Source organism: Octopus sinensis, linkage group LG6 (genome assembly GCF_006345805.1).
Source record: "Octopus sinensis linkage group LG6, ASM634580v1, whole genome shotgun sequence".
Lineage (NCBI taxonomy): Eukaryota > Metazoa > Mollusca > Cephalopoda > Octopoda > Octopodidae > Octopus > Octopus sinensis.
Window position 1 is genome coordinate 47512708 of NC_043002.1, and position 21624 is coordinate 47534331.

The 21624-nt window shown below is 33.7% G+C and overlaps 1 protein-coding gene across 14 annotated transcripts in view; it reads right to left on the reverse strand.

Annotated features, from left to right (window-relative positions):
* Window positions 1-21624, reverse strand: part of LOC115213470 (agrin) — a 771489-nt gene that overhangs the window by 86404 nt on the left and 663461 nt on the right. For 13 of the 14 annotated variants that reach the window (XM_029782458.2, XM_036503873.1, XM_036503872.1 and 10 more), the window contains 6 exons: window positions 19520-19622; window positions 17266-17357; window positions 12963-13077; window positions 10690-10908; window positions 7068-7188; window positions 3156-3268 (listed from right to left, as the gene is read on the reverse strand). In XM_029782458.2, coding sequence (XP_029638318.2) covers window positions 3156-3268; window positions 7068-7188; window positions 10690-10908; window positions 12963-13077; window positions 17266-17357; window positions 19520-19622 — 763 coding nt within the window. The remainder of the gene's footprint in view (window positions 1-3155; window positions 3269-7067; window positions 7189-10689; window positions 10909-12962; window positions 13078-17265; window positions 17358-19519; window positions 19623-21624) is intronic. The other variant, XM_029782456.2, reaches the window with a different exon arrangement.

Consider the following 21624-nt stretch of genomic DNA (forward strand, 5'->3'; position numbering starts at 1 on the left):
ATGGTAAATGAAAGGATGAAACAAAATAGATCAGTTTAGATAGATATTGTATTCATCTCAGACACTGATTTAAATGAAATATTAAGAGGTACTCTCTTCAATTATGACAGATCATACCATCAAATTAATCACTGAATTCATATCCTGTGTTTATTGTTCTCATATTTTGTCAGTTTTTTAGTATATACTAAAATTTATTTATCATAGTAGTCATTAGTCATTTCAAAAGTTAATTAATCTAAAATAAATATAGGTTTTCTAATGTTCTAATCAATTAACACCTAAAAAATTATGAAGACACACAAAAGAACTATTTACATTATTTACATTCGACGAATATTTGTCCTCATCTTGTTAGCTGTTAACACAACATTTCAGCTGATATACCCTCCAGCCTTCTTCAGGTATCTTGGGGAAATTTTGAACTTGGTTCTCATTCCTAAAGTATATTTTCATATTATTATTATTATTATTATTATTATTATTATTATGCTCCGATGGATGTGTAATGTCAGTGTGCATGCTCGACAGAGCGTTAGTACCCTGAGAGAAATGTTGGACTTAAGGAGCATCAGTTGTGGTGTGCAAGAGAGACGATTGCGCTGGTATGGTCATGTGGCGAGAATGGATGAAGATAGGTGTGTGAAAAAGTGCCAATCCCTAGCAGTGGAGGGAACCCGTGGAAGAGTTAGACCCAGGAAAACTTGGGCTGAGGTGGTGAAGCACGACCTTCGAACTTTAGGTCTCACTGAGGAAATGACCTGCGACCGAGACCTTTGGAAATATGCTGTGCGTGAAAAGACCAGGCAGGACAAGTGAGTCCAGCCCACTTATGCATGCCTTTCCTCCCTTGGACACACAAAGACCTGTTGAGGCAAGCGAAGTCGATATCGAACCTCATCCGACGACAGGCACCTATGTCTACCCCCCTTTGCTTGCGAAGACCTGTTGGGGCAAGTGAAATCGAAATCGGAATCGAAATTGAACCAATCCTATGACTGGCACCTGGCAGATGCGAGGACCCCTGGACTGGAGATACGTAAAAAGCACTATCCGAATCATGGCCGATGCCAGCGCTGCCTCGACTGGCTTCCGTGTCGGTGGCACGTAAAAAGCACCATCCAAATCGTGGCCGAAGCCAGTGCCGCCTCGACTGGCTTCCATGCAAGTGGCACGTAAAATGCACCAATCCGACCGTGGCCAATGCCAGCCTCGCCTGGCTCCAGTGCAGGTGGCACGTAAAAAGCAATCACTACACTCACGGAGTGGTTGGCGTTAGGAAGGGCATCCAGCTGTAGAAACATTGCCAGATAAGACCGGAGCCTGGTGCAGCCTTCTGGCTTCCCAGATCCCCGGTCGAACCGTTCAACCCATGCTAGCATGGAGAACGGATGTTAAACGATGATGATGATGATGATGATGATTATTATTATTATCATTATTATTATTATTATTAATATCATTATTATTATCATTATTATTATTATTATTATTGTTAGTGTTCAGGTCACTGCTTGGAATCGAACTTGGAATCTTGGGGTTAAGAGCATGGGCTACTAACCCCTAGATTCCAAGTTCGGTTCCAAGCTGTGACCCAAACACTAGCAATAATAATAATAACAACATCAAATAATACTTTAGGAATGAGAAATCAGGTTCGAAATTTCCCCCAAGACACCTGAAGAAGGCTGGAGGGTATATCAGCCGAAACATTGTGTTAACAACAAACAAGATGAAGACAAATATCTGTCGAATGTAAATAATATGAATAATGTACAAAATTCCTCATCTCTTAAATATAGAACTACACAAAAGAACTGTTTTAACTCACCTATTATTTCTATTATGAAGAGTTAAGAAACATATACATACATAAAAGAAAACATCCCTACAGGTGAAAAGAGTGCAAAATTAGATCATTTCTTCACCTTATATTTAAGACAATTTTTCTGACACTGGTGAACGAACAAATGAAGACACTGTAAGGAAGAGAGGGCTCATTTGTGCTTATGAAAATAAGGCAACCACTTTAATTGTGGTGCTATGATAAAATGTACTTAACACACTTTGTAAAGTGTTTGAGAATAGGAAGGGCATCCCAGACATAGAAACTATGCCAAAAAACAGAATGTATGAGTGAGCAAGACATCATCCCTAACTGTCTAGGAAGGCAGTTACTCTGAAACTTGGACTGTAACAAGCTGTCGAATTTATACCAGCATGAAAAGGCAGATATGAAAGAATGATGATGATGATGAGTATATCCATAATGAATAAGACCAACCATATTCTCAGCAGTATGGTTGATCTTATTTTATGAATCCTAAAAGTAAAAAATGATGAATTGGCAAAGATAAAGATTATAATTCTAATTACTGCATACCATTACTTGAACTGATGAACAAAATAATGAAATTGAATAATTAAAATAAAATTAACTGAATTCATTGTCTTATCTCAGAGTTATTACTAATTAAAATACAAGCTGCCTAATATCTTTAAAATCATTGCAACTTATTTCAGGAGTTTTATGGTCATATAGATTCCCAATATGAATTCTGTGATTTTGTAGCCGTAATAGTAGTAATAATAATAATAATTTCAAATTTTGGTACAAAGCATGCAGTTTTGTGGATGGGATAAGTCAATTATAGTGTTCAACTGGTATTCATTTTATCGGCCCTGAAAGGATGAAAGGTAAAGTTTACCCTGACAGCATTTGAACTCAGAATTTGAAGATGGACAAAATGCACCTAAACATTTTGCCTGATGCAATAATGATTTTGCTAACTTTCCACCTTAATAATAATAATAATAATAATAATAATAATAATAATAATAATAATAATAATAATAACAATAATGATGATAATGATAGTGATGATAACAAGATCATTGCATACAGTGCTCAAGTGCACTATAACTCATTAGAAAAGATTAAAGAAAAGATCAGAAAACAACAATAAACCAAGTAAAGGAGAACAGTAATGGTAGCCAAAATAGTACACGTGATTAAACCCAAGACAGAAAAGTGAATGGTAAAAGAACCTGAAAGAGGAAAGGGTGCATAGACTCATCAAGTCTGTAAAATTAGAGATCTATGTATAATTCAAATATTAGTACTATCAGAATTTAAAATTGAACAGAACACTAACCTTCACAGTTTTCAGAAGCTACAGCAGTAATTTCCTGTTGTTGGTAGCAGGACTCTAATTTCATCATACAGTCATTACCATAGGTTTTCCCATCAGAACCACAAACAATTGATCTAAAGTGAGAGTAAAATGGAGTTTTATTGTTAATGAAAAATAAATTTATCAAATAAGATAAATATTCCTTGACTTATGTTATATAAAAAAAAGACAATTTATGACATTGTTGATGGATGGCATGATTTCATCTGTAACTAGTTTAATGTTAGGCAATGAAATTCTAAGAAGAAGCATTTATCAAAAAAGGTCTTAGATAATTAATTTATTGATTTTTAAAAGAGCTAGTGGATAGTGTGTCAAACTGATTTATAAGTGTTATGATAATATAGACAAACTAAGTGCTCTTTGTTTTTGCTTTAAACCTTTATTAAAATATTTTTTGTGGACAGGAGATATTTATTGTAGAATTAATACTATAAATAATAAATGGTAAATATAACTGTCTGCTTCTCTGTATCATCGTGTTCACCAATTTGTTATTCTAGAAATCAGTTGGTTATATTAGCCAACATGTTCAGTCAGTTTCATTTAAATGCTGTTTCTCATTTCACTTCACAAGTTTTGTGTATTGTTCCATCTCTTTCTATTCTGCTATCACTCTGCTTCAGTTGAATTAATCCTTTAACATTTAAACCAGTCATATCAAGCCAAAATATTCCACCAGTTTTATATTTGAACTGGTCAGCTCTGTCCTCTCACACCTAGCCTACAATGTCATTGTAAAAATATACAATCACATCATCAAAATCTTAAAACTACAAGATAGTGCATAATTATTTCACAACAATGCAAATAAATAAGCATTTGACAGAATAATCTGAATGCTAAAGGGGTAAATATTATAATTTTAGTCATTCACTTATAAAATCTTTTACAAATATAAGGAATGATACCTTCGTTCACTTTCTAGTTTTCAAATATCATTATCATCCTCATCTGTGTTGTTGTATTATCCTTTTCATCATTGTTGCTATTGTCAACATAATTTTATATTCATTTTTCTATGGGTTGGATAGGTCTTATAAATGATCATGATCTGTACCATCTGACACACCTAACAACCCCCCCTCCCAGCCAACTTTATGGTTGAATGTCTTACAGTATGAACTAGATGCATTTTACCATGTCACCAGCACTGAAGAAACTGTTCCATACTGGAGTCCTTTCTGCTCTGTTATTCAGAAATACCTTCTGCCTAGATGGGCAGCCTGCAATGAGTAGTCCACCTCTCATATTCATGTTTCATCTTTTGGTCATGATTTCTACGGCTAAATATTTTCCTATCAGTAATCACATTACAAAATGTACAGGATGCATTTTTTCATACCATTTCAAGCTGTTTACATGCATTAAAAAAGTTACATCATGTGAGAAGAATGAAAAGACCTCCTCTAATCTATAGCAATTCTTATTTGGAGTTGCATCCTCTTAGATCAAAAACGTTTAAATTATACTCCCTTATAGAACATGTGTAGTCTTTATCTGCAGCCTATTAGGTATAATAGCAAATTTTTGAATTATAACAACTAATGTATTTCCAATCTACAATATATACATACATACATACATACATATATATATATATATATATATATATATATATAAATTAGGATAAGATCATTAATTTAAATATCGATCTTATCAAGTGGCCAGCATGGGAATAAAAACCTTCAAAGGTAATAATTATTATTAAAAACATAATTTAGGGTAACTAAGATATACCCCCACGCTGGAAATAGCAGCCAAAATCTGACTTTAAAACCACAGATATGCAAATATCTGTATATATTCTGATATCTACCAGAAATATCTATGTATATTCAGATATCTACCAGAAATCCGGGATCTGGAATTATCCAATAATTTTTTGCTAGTTTTATTTTGTCCTTTTGTCTTCTCTCCTGGTGCTGTATGAACACTTAATGTGGTTTTAGAGTCAGATTTTGGCTGCTATTTCCAGTGCGGCAGTATTATGTTTGTAATAATATATATATATATATATATTCACAATACAATCAACTTCTTGCAAGTTTCAACTTCCTATGAACTTCAACAAATATCTAAACCTGTGAAAACATAAATTGTTTTCTATGTAATTTCCTTGTAATGCTGACGTGATTCTGCATTTTGTATCCGAAATAATTAGATCAGTTGCAAATAACATAATGTTGAAAATTAGAAAAGAGAATATTTTGGGATGATATTTAACACTATTTATAATTTAAAGGTCATTCATTCTGTTTTAAATCTAATTTTTTGTTGTTGCTTTTAACATTGATGAAATAGAAATTGAAATTCTGAACAAGTAGTTTTATTGACAGACATATTTTGTCCTCTTAAATGCTAAGTTAGGAGGTACAGGTGTGTCAATTGTTGGCAAGATAGATTAAATGTGTTATTTCTGGAGAGAAAATACAATAGCAAAGTTTAATTTCATGGCCATGTATTCTAATAACACAAGTCTGCAAATTGTATTGGCTTTTATTTCGTTTTGTTAATTAGACACTAGCAAAGGTTAGAACCAATGAGCTTTGCATCCTCAGTCAGACTGGTGAGACTGGTGCAGCTAATACCCAGCCCAAATTAATGACAACAAGTAAAATATGAGGGTTGAGGAAACTGGAGTGTTTGTATTTGGTCTGAAATCTTGCAAAAGTGTGAACTCTGCTATAAGTATCTATGGACCAAGTAGTTGTGTTAAACTGGGTGGTATGATAGGCATAAGCAAAATATTTTGATGTGAGATCAATATGTCAATTAGCTGATTAGTCACTCATACATTCCTCTAAAACATCCTTAAGACAATTAGAAATTTCTTCTTTGTAATAAACTTCAAATTTTTGGTAAATTTGTCCATAGGCCTTACTTTTCAGCTATATGTAAAGAACACGACTTTTCAGCCATATGATGCTGTATGATGCCTTGGAAAGTCACTTCTAGTATATCCTTGACTCAACCAATGCCTTGTGAGGGAATCTGATTGATGGAAGCCTATCATATATAATGTGTGTATGTGAGCATGTGTGTAAGTATGCATGTGTGTGTGTGATCATTTTTGAGTTTGTCCCCCTTTACTGCTTAATAATCAATGTGGGTTGTTTAAACAGTTGAGTAGTTTAGCAAAAGAGACCAATAGAATTAGTGCCAAACTTGAAAAACAAAAAAAACGTATTAGGGTTGATTTGTTCAGTTAAATCCTTCAAGGCAATGCCTCTGTCATAGTCACTCTATCAAGACTGAAACAAGTAAATGAGAAAAGGTAAATTACAAAAGGGAACTTTGCAGTCCCTTCCCCATCTAAATTTTCTTTAAAAAACTATGTTTTTATTGTAAATTCATCTAAGCTATTTCCTTGCATTCATCAATACTGTTGCTTTCATCTTTATTATCCACCTCTTCTTCCTTTCCATTGTTTTTTTATACTTGTATTTTTATATTTTTATATGTCAGATGGGTGTATAATGCAATATGTAAACACTTATCTTCATCATGCAGCATCTTATCTATTGAGACTAATGTCTTAACATCTGACTAAACAAATTCCACCCCAAATATTTATGAACCTCCTGCTAACATGAGCTTTTTTGTTTTTCAATACACAGCATTTTTCTTATCAATTAATGGTTGTAAGAACAGACACTTAAGAAATTATAGTCAGAAAGTGTGGAATGATTTATCTGCAAATCTTTTCAGGAAGACAGTATTATAAAACCAGGAAGGCTGATATCAAAAAGGGTTAAAACCCATCCATATGTAACTGTCCTTATTTAAAGATACTGAGTTTTGTTAAGTGATAAAAGGAATGTGCTTATATTTGAAGGAATATTTGGGGAGAAATTGTGAAACCAGTCTTACCTGATTGCGTCACAGCTATTCTTGCATGTACAGTGGTAATTACTACCTTCAGACAATTCACAAGTACCACCGAATTTACACGAAGTTTCATCACAGATTGAGCCACTTCCAGAACCCTCTACTGAAAAAATAAATTTATAAAAATTTCAAATGAAAATCTTTAATCTTCTTATATATCTTAATACTTTTTTTTGCAATAATTTTAATTGCTCAAATACAATTGGATACATCTTCATTGGTAAGGTTGCTCATATTGTAAAATACACAGATGTATTAATCTGCTTGCTTAAGAAAGAAGTTACTACTTCCAATTCATGTTAAGACTGTGCACACACTCAATTTACAACATGCATTTCAAGGTTGAAAATAAGCATAAAAAGACAAGATTTCTGATACTATAATAATGAAAGTAAACATTTAGTTTTGTTGAATATTTGAGGTATAGATTCAAGAAATATTATCCAAAAAATATTGCTTAAAATCTCAATATTTATATGCAACAAGGATTCTGCTTAAACGATTGACCAGATGGAAAGTGGGGACAGAAAAATAGCTATGAGATAAAATTTTGTATATAATTAAAAAGCTTTATAATAGTGAAAACGATAAAGACGAGCCAAAGTTATGTAAAAAAAAAAACCTGGAAATAGGAGGTTTTGGTATTAATGCTTTTTCAAGGTTACTAGCAAAGACAGTGAAATGGTTTCAAATGAAAATTCAAACCACACTGTAATCTTGATTCCTCCATAAATTATCTCCATACTATAGAACTCGTAAAAAAGAAAAATAGGAAGTTGATACTTGAAATGAAAAGTAGAGAGGTTTATATTTTCTTAAAGTTAAAGTTGGTAAAATTTTGATTATTAAAATAAATAAAAATCAAAATAAATTTTTAAAAAATTATTAATATTGAGTAATAAAAATAATCATCCTTTCTACTATAGGCATATAACATGAAATTTTGGGGGGAGTGATATAGTCAATTACATCAACCCCAGCACTTGGCTGGAACTTATTTTATTGACAGAAAGCATGAAAGGTAAAGTCAACCTCAGCGGAATTTCAGCAAATAATAATTGTAGTAGTAGTAGTAGGTCCCTTAATGTCTCTGGTTGAAACTTGGGTGCAGCTTGAATATATTAATGCAAAGGCAAAACACAACAACAACAATAATAATAATAATAATAATAATAATAATAATAATAATAATAATAATAATGATAAAATCTCAGCACTGACTGAAAAGCATGAGACTCAAAGAAGAGAGTGAAAGATTCTTAATTGCAGCACAAAATCAAGTCCACTCATCACCTTCACTAACCACCTACCAAAACAAAAAAAAAACCCCAAAAACACAGAATGAAACACAATACAATTAGTAACTGCAAAATTTATGGTGATGGGGAAAAAAAGAATAAATCATAATTATCTCTGCCCATGCAGTCTTGTCTAAGAAGGAATATCTCCCCAGACATGACAGAGATATACACATGTATATGTGTCAACTCTATGGAATGCCAACAGTGAAAAGATAATATAAGCATAATTCAGAAAAGGTTTCAGATAATGACAAAGCAATCATACTTTGGGATATGTAAATATACTCAGATAAAGATATCAAGGATATTTGACCAGATGTTGTTGAGGATACCAAGAAAAAAAAAAAAAATCTCCAAATCGATGTATCATTCCTATCAGAAAGAAACCTATTGAAATACAAAGATAAGGAAATAGAAATAACCTGAGTGTTTATCTTAAAAAACAATCCCTATCATAACAAGTACTTTAGGTATGGTAAAAAAATATGACAAATACTTAACCAAACTACCACGACTTGCAAATATGTATAGCATACAGTAAATAGCACTGCAAGGCAGTGCACATATCTTATATAGAGCTCTTTCAATACAGTAAAAATAACACAAAACAAATAACAGCACATACCTAAAATACGTAGTGCTGCACTTCATAGTACTGTGAAACCATGAAGTAAAAATGAAACAATTGAATAATAGTAATAGTAATAATAATAATAATAATAATAATAATAATAATAATAATAATAATAACTGGATGTGATAAAATCTAAGCAGTTAATGTGTGGGCGATAGCATCACTTCAGTATGGAGAGGGAATTATAAAATGGTGAAAGAGAGAAATGAAGAAAATGGATACCAAGAAATGGATACACGAACCCTTCCCTCCTAAGAATGACACTGATAGGCTGTATTTGTCCAGAAGAAAAGGTGGGAGAGGTTTGATCAGTTACCAGGACTGTATCAAAGAAGTGGAAAACAGCTTAGGGAAAATTGTGTAACCAAAGAAAAAGTTAAACAAGAAATAAACAAAAGAAAAAGCATGGAAAGAAAAAAATGTATGGTCAGTTTGCAAGACAGATACAGAGGACCAGTTATATGAAGTGCAGAATTGACAACACTACCAATAGTGACAAATGCAGAATGTGTGGTGAGAGGGGTGAAACAGTATGGCACATTGTTAGCGAATGTCCAAAATGGGCAGAACATGAATACAAATGATGCCATGACAATGTGGCAAGAATGATCCACTGGGAGCTCTGTGGAAATCACGGCCTACAAAAAGCAAATATGTGATATGAGCAAACCCTAGAAGGAGCCACTGAAAATGAGAACTGCAAAATCCTGTAGGATGTAATGATCCAGTGTGATCAACTGACTAGACATAGGAAACCAGACATTGTTGTGGTGAATAAAAAATAAAGAAAATCTATGATAATCGACATAGCATGCCCCAGTGACAACAGGATCAATGTGAAAGAAGAAAAAATAAACAACTACGATGATTTAAAGTGGGAAATACAAAGGTTGTGGTCTATGAAGAGAGTAGACATTAGTAACTGGTGCATTTGGAAGTATCAGCACTCAGCTACCAACATGGTTGAAAAAGATCGGTGCAAGTGTGAAGGTAGAATGCCTACAAAATCAGCATTGCTTGGAACTGCAAGAATCCTTAACAGGGTTCTTGAAACATGACCAGTAAACAAGTGTCACCTTACTCTGTTGACTGTGAACAACTGACACTTTCCATCATACCCAGCAAAATAAGCTTTAAGTTTTCATACGATAATAATAATAATAACAATAATAATAATAGCATACCTTAAGTATGTTAGATAGATGGCTTTTTAATTTAATCTATACTCTGGATTTTATTTAGTCTCTGAATTTATTCATTACTGTTTCCTATATATCAGCAGTGAGATTTTGTCTAGGCATGTGGTCGTGAATACACATCATTGAGAGGGCTCAAGAAAGTTGAAGTGTATCTGCTGTTCTCACTACCTACTGTCAATATAATTTTTCATCTCTCTCCAATATATATTAAGAGTTTAAAATAGTACATGTGTAAAATTTTTTTATCAGAGATGAAAACTGCTATATATTTCCAGTCAATGAAGTATGTACATTAAGTATGATACATAGATGACTATTTTTAGTCAATGCTACTTCAACTGCATACTCCAAATAATAATAATGATAATAATAAACATTATTAGTAGATTAGGAGTGTGTAAATTTCTGTTGCATGGTATAGTTAATCCAGTATCAAATTTTAAAATGGAATAAACAAATGTAATACTTGCCAATGCCAGATCCTGATATTTCGTCACAGGGCCCATTGTTGACAATGTATAATTCGGTTTTCTTTAAGCATGCATATCTTTTCATCTCACACTCATTATTGTAGACCTGTCCATTGCTGGCACAAAGCACTTCAAAATCTGCAGGACATTCTGAAGGACATACACACATACCATTCTCACATGTTGATCCAAATGGACAACGAATTTTCGCACATTTATCTGAAAAGACAAAACAAAAGCTTTTATTTAGAATGCACTCACACTTTTAACAGGATAGCCCTCATTTTAGAATGTATATTTAAATACTTGAGCTGTACTCATCACAAAAAATCATCCTTTGAGTAGTTATTTCTATGTGAGAAGACTAGTGCAGAAAATGTCCCTTAACAGAGATAATACTAAGAGAGGAATCATTTATTGTTGCTTATGTCAATTAAAATAGGGATTTTAATAGTGTTCTTAAATTTGGTATCAGCTAATTGTCATTTAAGAATTAAACAAAAGCACAATAAAGTATGAAATTGAATATCATAATATAAGGGAATTAATGAAAGTTATTATTTTGCTTAACAGAAAAATTTCCACGTGAATTTTCTTCAAAATTCAGATTAGAAAGTCATTGAAATTTATTATTTATCAGTGAAAATTGTGAAGTTGTACGACTATGCTTTTGATATATATATATATGTATATATATATATATATATATATATATATATATATATATATTATATATATATGTATATATAAAATATATATATGACATATATATATAGTATATGAATGTGTGTGTGTGTTTAGTTGTCCAATGAATTTTCACAAGTTTGAAAAAAGAGTCACTCATATTTTTAGGTAATAGAGTGGCTACATTATTCATGCAAAGTTATGAATTTAATTTCTTGATAGCTATTTCATGTTACCAAATGCTTTCATGTTGAAGAACCTTTCAAGTGTGAAAAGATCATGTAACAACCATACAATCATCAGACATGACTGAATAGAAAAGTATAGTTATACTCGACTATTCTGAGACTGGTTTATAATACTGTACTTGTGAATAAACTCATCATTGCTTAGCCAAGATAGCTGGATTTTATTCAGTTCACCACTGAACTGTTTGTTCCTTCTCAAGCCACTGCTGGCTCGTAAGGGCTGGTTTCCCGGTTTCCTTAGCGTATAGGTTCCCCACCTGGACGGGATGCCGGTCCATCGCAGGTGAGCTGCAAGATGCAGGAGGAAAGAGGGAGAGAAAGTTGTGGCGAAAGAATCAGCAGAAGTTCGCCATTACCTTCTGCCGCGTGGAGCTTAGGTGTTTTTCTCATAAACACACACACCACTCGGTCTGAGATTTGAACCCATGATCCCTTGACTGCGAGTCCACTGCTCTAACAACTAGGCTATGTGCCTCCACATTCACCACTGAATAAAATATGTTTAATAAATTTTGTAACAATATAAATTTAGTCTGCTAGTCGATACACAATATATTAGTTCTGTTGTAAATTTAAGTCACACTTTAGTAGATATGGCCTAAATTTTAGTACAAAAATGAATAGATTTATAAAAATATATAATAAAATCAATTTCTTCAAGAAACAAAAATGATAAATTCTATTTAGCATTTACAGTCTATATGATCTTGAAGATATTGAAATAATTCATTGAATAGCATTGAAGTTTGTAAAAAAACAGAACTGCTTGATGAATTACATAGAGTCCTGCTTCTGTGATGCTAAGGAGTTAAGAAACAAATTTACTTAGATAGAATGTTATGTCTATCGCAAGCATATTTTGTTTGAAAGTTCCAATACTTATTCCTTACTACTGGTAAACTGATGCAAAATGGAATTATCAGGTTTAGCAACATAATAAAACACTTTATAATCAATATATTCTCAACATAAAGATTGTGTTTATGCAACTCATGTCAGATGTAACATGTCAAGTAAGGAAGTAGAGGAGAATATGATGTTGATGATGATGATGATGATGATGAGAATAACAATTATGATGGTGATGAAACTTATCCCACAGCTTGCCTGATAATGTAAAAGTAGCTCAAGGCATTTGTTCAACAGTGAAAGATATTGACAATACAATATTTCAAATAAAGGAAATCTTAAGTCAGTGACAAAGAAAAAAAATATGCTTAACTTTCTTGAAATTTCAAGTTGATATGATATTTCTTCAATAACAATAACACAATTTTCATGTGATATATAGAAACATTGAACAATTCCTTTGTTGAATAGTGAGAAATGATTTTTACTTACTGCAATCACCACGAGATTCCACTTCAATTAGTTTTTGATCGCGACATGAAGCAACCTTTAGTTCACACTCATTCTGGTAAGTAATCCTGTTTGTTCCACATACCTTATTCTCAACCTGAAGTAGATTACAGAAACCATTCAAGTATAATAATAAAAAAAAATTATATTTCCAATTATGTTATACAGGAAGCTCTATGTAGAAATACAGTTTACAGAAAAGTAAAAAAACTTCAAGATCTTAGAAGTCACTTGATCTATGTTTCTGCATGTAGATATAAGGTTTTCTGTTGAAGTATAATTCCATTCACTGATTTTGGTTTCCATTTGAGAGATATTAGATAGAATGTATTATGATTATTAAATAAAAATTAAACAGATTCGTATTGTAATTGAGATTTCTTACACCTGGTAGATGTCATGTTTGCACCACTCAGGCAACAACCCTCTTGTCCTCCAGGGTTTTCCTCTTTTGGCAGATAGGGGCCCCCGGTGGTTTTGCCCTAGTTGCTTCATAAAGCTGAGGTATGTCCCTGGAGGAAGGAACTTTTGGGTTCGTACAAGAGGTTATTGCTAGTGAGGGCTTTATGAGGTTGTGCAGATCCTAACTCAACTTCTTTTAGTTGCCTTTTACAATACAGAGTGGAGCACCAGTCCTGGAGACCTATTCAGGTGGGGACTTAGAATGTCCTCTCACTGAGGGATGATTCCTGTCTGGCCCTGATGTTTTTGAAACTCAGCCATTTGTGAGTTGCTGTGGCAGCCTTATCAGGTGTGTCAGCCAGAAAGGGGTGACATCTCAATGAGTGGTTACACCTACCACTGGTCTGGGTGCTCTAAGAGCTAGCTTGCCAGTGTAGTAGCAGTTGCAATGGTTAGCAGGTTGGTTCTAATTATATTAAACTTAACACCTGACAATGAGTGTATTATGTGGCCAAGTATTCAACATTCTCCAGGTATCATTTCCCTGGTTGTAGTGTATACCCTGACAGGTCATTCTACAACCAGCTGTGCTCTGTTGTGGAGAGTATCCCCATCAGGAACACATTCTTGGTCATAGATTTCAATGCATCGGTTAGGGTTAGAATGGATTGCAAGAGTTGTCAGCCTTTTTATGAGCTGGTGCTAGGAATGAAAGAGGTGAGATGTTCCTGGATTTTACCAAAAGCCATAGATTTTGCATAGCTGGCTGCTGGTCCTTACATTCTGAGCAGCATTGCTGGACTTAGTATTACAATGCTGGCCATGTGGAAAAGGAGATCGACCACATACTTATAGATGGCTGCTGGAGACTCCTACAGAACTGCAGGATTTTTCAGAGTGTTTATTTTTTGGGCACTGACCATAGACTTGTCATGGCTGAATTAAGATTGAGGCTGAAGTCTAAGAAGCTGAAGGCAGCCAGTTCTAGACTGGATATAGACAGGCTCAAAGGTCACAGTGTAAGCAAGACTTATTTGCAGTAATTTGGATCTGTGCTACCTGGGGTTGACTCCTCATCTGATCCTGTGGAAATGTGGAAAACATACAGGGACACCCTACTGGTTTCCAAAATCAAGCCAGGAAACATTTCCATTCCATGTGAAGCATTGATGGAGCATAGCTGCTGGATGAGACTGGATGGAATCCCTTATTATTTGTTTTGAAGACTGACATGTGGGATAGTCAGTGTACTGAGGTCCAACAAGGAAAAGCAAGTCTGAGAAATCTATGAGGATTCAGGGTTATCCTGAAGAGAGTGAAAAATTACCTGCTCACATTTCAGAGGCTGGAACAGTCAGAGTTCACACCAAAGAGGTCAACTATTGAAAGGATCCTGGCTCTTTGTGTACTCATTGAACACAAGATGAGCTTTCAGCAGAGGCTGCTTGTAGCTTATGTTAACATCTATAAGGTGTTTGACTTGGTGGACTGAGATATGCTTTAGAAGGTTCTGAAGCTGCAAGGTATACCTCCTCAACTGATTGGACTGATGCTGGTCTTGTACAATAGAAAAATCAATGCAGTTCAGATTGGGGCTCAACATCTGACCTTTTTCCAGTTAGGGTTGTGTCTCAGCTCCTCCTCTGTTCAATGCTTGCATGGATTGGATGCTCAGTCAAATGGTTGCTTGATTGAGTTGTGGTGCACTCATTGATGAAACTAGTATTACAGAACTAGATTTTGCTATCACAGTTATTCTTGCTGTGTTTCTGGATGTCTTAAGGAACATTCTCCTTTCACTGAGTGAGTCTCTTGGGTTAAGACAAAGATCCAGTCTTTCATTTATTTCTTGGAGGACTCCACCTCATCTGCTTCTGTTGTGGTTGAGAATGCTGAAGTTGTTGACCACTTCACTTATCTCAGCAATGAGATTTATAGTGGTGTTAACTGTGAGTCTGAAGTCCTGAAAAGACTTGGGTGAGCTAGTGCAGCTGTGTAATCATTGGACAAGGGTGTTTAGTACTGCTGATATCTGTGCAGGAGGACAAAGGTCCAGGGTTTTAGGTCTCTGGTCCTCCCTGTTCTATAGTTGTGAGACTTGGACACTGTCCAAGTTCCTTAGGAGCCATCTAAACTCCTTTGGTACCAGGACACTTTGAAGGATTATGGTCAAATTACCATTGGTCAGATTTCGTATTCAGAAAGTGGGATGCATCCTGTTACTGGTATGATTTGGGAATGCCAGCTCAGACCATTTGGCCATATTGCTTGATTTTCCGAGTAAGGTACTGTTTACCATATTCTTTGAGAATCCAACTAAGTTGATGGCTCAAGCAGGTTGACCACATGCCACAGCAGATGAGAAGATGTCTTGTGGAGATGGAGACTGACTAGAGCTCTACCTGACAGGTCGCTTGGGAGGACCTGGGAATATACTGACAAATAGACTATGCAGTAATATGCTGCAAAGGAGTATGCCCACACATCTGACCAGACCTGACCCTATTATTAGAACATAGTCATCATTTGCAAGCATGTAAGACTGAGATGGTTGCATGGAGAATAGTATCATTAAGTATTTTAGGTGACTCTGTGTCACTTGTGAGCAGACATAGACACCCACTCATTCCTTACACCTTTGATACAGTGGAATGTCCAAAATGTGACAGCTGAAGGGAGAGAAGCCTGCATCAATGCTCAGCTGATACTCATTTCAGCTGAGTTGACTTCAGCAGTGTGAAATGAAATGCTTGGCTCCAAGAACACGATATATTGCTTTCTCCAAGAATCAAATCTATGATCTCATGATTTCCTGATTGTCAACCCAACATCCTAATCACTATGGTATGCATCTTCACTTATAATGACTGATAGTACACCTAAACAACATTAGAGCAGATGGAAAGAACAGTTTATTTTTTTATGGTACAAAGCTCTGTTTACAAGTAAGTATATGGAAGTAACTGATCATATTGATTCCACTGCATGAGTATTAAGAAAAATGAAATTCAAACTGTCTTGAGGATTTGAATTTAGTGAATCTCTAAAGCAGATATAGCAAAGCATCTATTTTGGTGCTCTACTGATTCAATAATATCTGCTGCTAGACAAATGGTTTTCAGAGTATAGTTCATACAAAGGTAAAATATTAATAAGAATCCAAGAGAAATTTAATTAGGCCCTAAATACACTTCAAAATCAGCTATCTAATTTAATTGGTATTTACTGTATTGTAAATTAGAAAGTCACCAAACATAAACTAAAATTTAAAATATTCTATATAAATAGATTTCTTATAATTCATTTTTAAACATTCTATTTTTATTTATAATATGATATATTTTTGTATCATGAAAATTTTCTCTGTCTGAAGATTTTCTAATAGGAAATTTCTCACATCTCTATATAACATGTAAATCTTTTTAATTCCTATTAGCAAATGGAACATGTGTAATAGAGAATAAATAATACCATATATATTGATAGAGGATTAACATACAATTATTTTTCATATACAGAATGAAAAGAGAATTTAAGTTGTCATGATTAAAAAGTGTTTCACAAACTGTGTTGTGCAGTTTGTGGCAGAATTATTATAGGAATTTAAAACAAACAAAAATACTATGTATTATTAAGTAACCAAAATATTTTTTCATACATCAAAATTCCAGTCACCTATCCTCTACTCTACTGAAATACAGTGGAATAAAATTTTAACAACCAGATCACAGATGTACATAAATACTTCAATACTTACTAATATATAAATACCATCCTAAAATAAGGCAATGTAACTCCTTAGATTTTAACATGAAGTCTTGGGTCAAATCTATTGGACACTACTAAAATATTTACCAGTTATAAAACAAAAAACGTGATTTACCTCCACACAGGCCGATGGACATACACATTTGGCATTTTTACCATCACTTTGACAAACGGCATAGAATTCGCAGCGTTGATTTTCACAACCATCTGTATTTGAAAGAAAAACAAAACTGAAAATGATGCTGATTGAAATGAATTGAATTTCAGCGAATTACTGTGATTCCAACTAGAATATGACATTTTTCTGGAAAAGTAAAGATAGTGGTGTGTTGTGAACCTGTTAATATACACTTATTACTATAACAAACATAATGATATCACAAGAAAAATATCTATAAAATGACATGGGAGAAGGTATGGCTATGTGACCAAGAAGTTTGCTTTGGAAACAAATGGTTCCAGGTTTCAGTCCACTGTTTGAGAAAGCACCATCTGCCACAGCCTCAAGATGACCAATTCTCTGTGACTAGAATTATTCAGTAGAAACTGTACTGAAGCCCTTTGTAAACATGCATGTGTGCATGCAATTACATTTGCAGTCCTGTTTCAGTATTCGACAAAGCACCTTGCGGTGTTCGCTCAAGTTCTCTTAGTTCTTTGCACACTGAAATAAAATCGTGCTTTGACCATCTTCACTTTGATTTTCTTTGTGAATTAGTAAATAAAGTACTAATGCAAGATGGTAGATTAATGGAATGTTAGCATCTCAAACAAAATGTCTTGCCATGTCTATTTTGGTTCTGTGCATTCTGAATTCAAATCCTTCCCCTTGTCAATAGTAAAAACTGAGTCTGTCAGGATCCGGCATAATGGTCAACAAGTTTGGGGTGTTCTTAAGCAAGTGCCCAAGTACTTTTAATATTCATTCTCTTTCACTAGCACATCTGATTGTATGAGACTTTTATATCCCCAAATCTTTTTATGTGTGTGTGTGTGTGTGTGTGTGCGTTTGTAGGCACAGGCATCGTTGTGTGTAGTTAAGAGGTTCACTTAACTACTACACTGTACATTGTTTAAGCTTCAGTCCCATTACTTGGCATCTTTGGCCAAGTAATGTTGTAGCCCCATGTTGACCAATATCATAGTGAATTTGGTAGAAGGAAACTGCTAAGAGCTTACTCTTCTACTTGTTTCAGTCGTTTGACTGTGGTCATGCTGGAGCACCACCTTTAGTCGAATAAAATAAACTCCAGGACTTATTCTTTGTAAGCCTAGTATTTATTCTATCAGTCACTTTTTGCTGAACCACTAAGTGATGGGGACATAGACAGACCACCATCGGTTGTCAAGCAATGTTGGGGGGGCGGGGACAAACACAGACACACACAACAAACACAAAGCTTGTTGTGTATATATTTATGTGTATGTGTGTGTGTGTGCATGCATGTATGGATGTATGAACATATATTTATATGTAAGTGTGCATATGTGAGTGTGTATATGTATTAGTTTACATTTGCAGTTCTTCAAAAATTGTTCACATATCATGTTGTTGTCATCTTTCCTATCAATTAGTCATTTATTAGCTTTTCTCCTTTGATGACATATGGAATAAAAATATTCCTTGCTTAAAAACCATGGAAAGGACAGTGACAAGTAGAGCTATAAAATTTATATACATATATAATTTAGGTATATAATAGGTAGAATAACAAAATAATAATAAAAACGTATATATATATAATTTATTGATGTATATTAACAAAAGATGTAAACATCATGAAAAGGATGTCTCTAAATAAAAAGAAAACAACCAAAAACTATGTATGGTCTTTGCTTTGAACTGAGCTGTGCAAAAATTGGAAAAAAAAATGTAAAAAATAGTGTTATTAATGAACTTTTCTCTGTTCTTATATTTAATATATTAGATGTGTTAGAAAACTATATTGCAATGCAATATGATATTCCACAGCCATTATAATTTGTCACTTGTCACACTTGCAATCAAAAATGCAATGAGTGGATCTTTGAAAACATTTATTGTTCACTAAACACATTATAGAATTAAAAAAATATAAGTGTTATACAATTGCCTAATCACCAGATCCATTTGACAATAATCACATTATTGGAGTCATATTATACAGTCATGGCATGATGAGAGCCATAAACACAATTTCCTATTTGTTCTGATACTGCAATTTGCTCTGTCATTAGTGAAATATTCATGTTAAGAATGAATTTTTGAGATCATTCTAATATCTAATATTAATCTTAATATTAATCAAAGTTTGTGTGAGAGGGTGAAAATAAATATATCCTAAATTAAAGAAATAATTAATAGAATTTTAGAAGAAAATAAAACATACTGCAAAGTCCTTTGTGTTTCACTTTTACATCAGACCTCTTTTGGCAGTTTTCTAGTCTCAGTTTGCATTCATTCGTATATGATATGCCATTCATGCCACATACCTGGAATGAGAACATTGGAGAGAGAAACATGTATAAAATACTATTGTTATAACTTTTTCGCTATTCATACATTTAATAAGCAGTAGATGAATTACAGAGACTATATAACAATGTAATATGACATTTCCTGAATCACTATGATTTCTATCTCACTGTATGACAATTAATTTCATGCTTTTGATTATTCAAGTAGCTTTTTAATATATTTCCTATTGTAAAATGCTGTCTTATCAACAAGATATTCAAAATTAAGAAATGTGACTTCAATTCTCATTCAGAATTATCAAAACATGAAAAGTTCCTTCTTTATTTTTTAATTTGGTTTCTATAGTGTAACCAAAGCAGTGCATCTCAGTACCAGATAAGTAACACAAACATGTTAGGAGTCTTTATATATATGTTAAAGCCAGATTCTTATTGCTAAAAAACTTGGAGAAATGATTTTAGAACAATCTAATGATAGAGGAAGGGAAAGTAAGAGAGGACAGAGGTAACAAATGCCAAAGAAGTAACAGATGGAGAGAGGAGAAAATACAAGAAAAGTCAGTAGAATTGAAAACTTTGAGGAGAGATGAGGTTATGATTAGGTTTTTGTTATAGCATTTTCTTGTTATTACATCAAGGAAATGTTATAAGAAAACCCCTAAACTTTACTCTCAACATTCCCTTCCCCTTAGGTATTAACATATTACATTTTTCTCACCCACCTGAATTCTTGAGTCTGCTTTAGAAAATGATGGAAAAAGAGCATAAAAGGGGGATCAATTATCTTAAACTGGATAGAATAGATGGCATTCTTAAACTGTGTGTACTAAACAAATGTTATATCAATTAATTTTAAAATACTTCTCTGATTATATAGGACCTTGATTGAGCACTCCTCTTTGACGAAAGTTGAAAAACATAAGGCTAATATCCTTTGCATTTGCAATGGCATTTACGAGGTATTAGACTCTTTCTTTTTCTAAACTTAAGATGATGGAAGTAGCATCATTGTATCATATTAAAAGAATATGTTACAAGTTAGATTTCCCCTCTCTCAGAATCAGTCAGAGGACAACAAGCTGTAACTGAAAGCTGGAAAATACTGGAAAATCCTTAATAATAAATACTATCAAACAAAAAGCAACTTCTATGATACATACTGATTTACTTATTTAAGAGAATTTGAATATAAACTGATTCTGGTACATAACCGAAGGTCAAAACATTCACTTTACCTTTTATTTGTTTAAGTTATTAGACTGTGGCCATGCTGGGACATAATCCCAAAGGTTTTAATTAAACAATTCATCCAGTACTTACTTAAGTCTGGTACTAATTCTGTTGGTCTTTTTTACCAAACCATTAATCTATGGGGATTTAAACAAACCCACACTAGCTGTCAAAAACAGATGCAAGGACACACACACACACATGCACGCATACACATACACATACATGCATAGAATGGGTTGGGCTTCCATGAAGTTTCCCTATACTAAATTCACTAGTAAGACACTGGTCAGCCTCAAGCTATATCAAGATACCCTAGCCTAAGGTCACAAGGTGTTGGAGTGAACATGAAACCACATGGTTACAAAATAACTACAAAGTCATGCTTGTGCTTACTATATACTGTGCATAGTGTTTTTTCTCTTCTCATTTAAGCTACAATGGTGTTATTACAACAACATAAAATTTAATTTGAAAAATGTTACTAATAAGGTTAAGATAGTAAGCCTGTGTCTAAGCATGGTATCTTCAACATGAATTTTATCAATTACTAGCAGTATCGCCCGGAGTTGCTCAGGTTTGTTTTGACCCTTTAGAATTGGAATTTTTGAAAAGTAAAAATTTTGCATTATGTAGCTTGTTGTTCTCTTGAGGCGAACATTTTTCTGGTTGAAATACACCGAAAAATGGTGACACAGCAGTCAAAAACTCGTAAAAAATAGGGATTTTCATAGAAAAAAAGCACCTTTTTGGTGTAAATAATTTTTGGTCTTAACATGGTCCAATT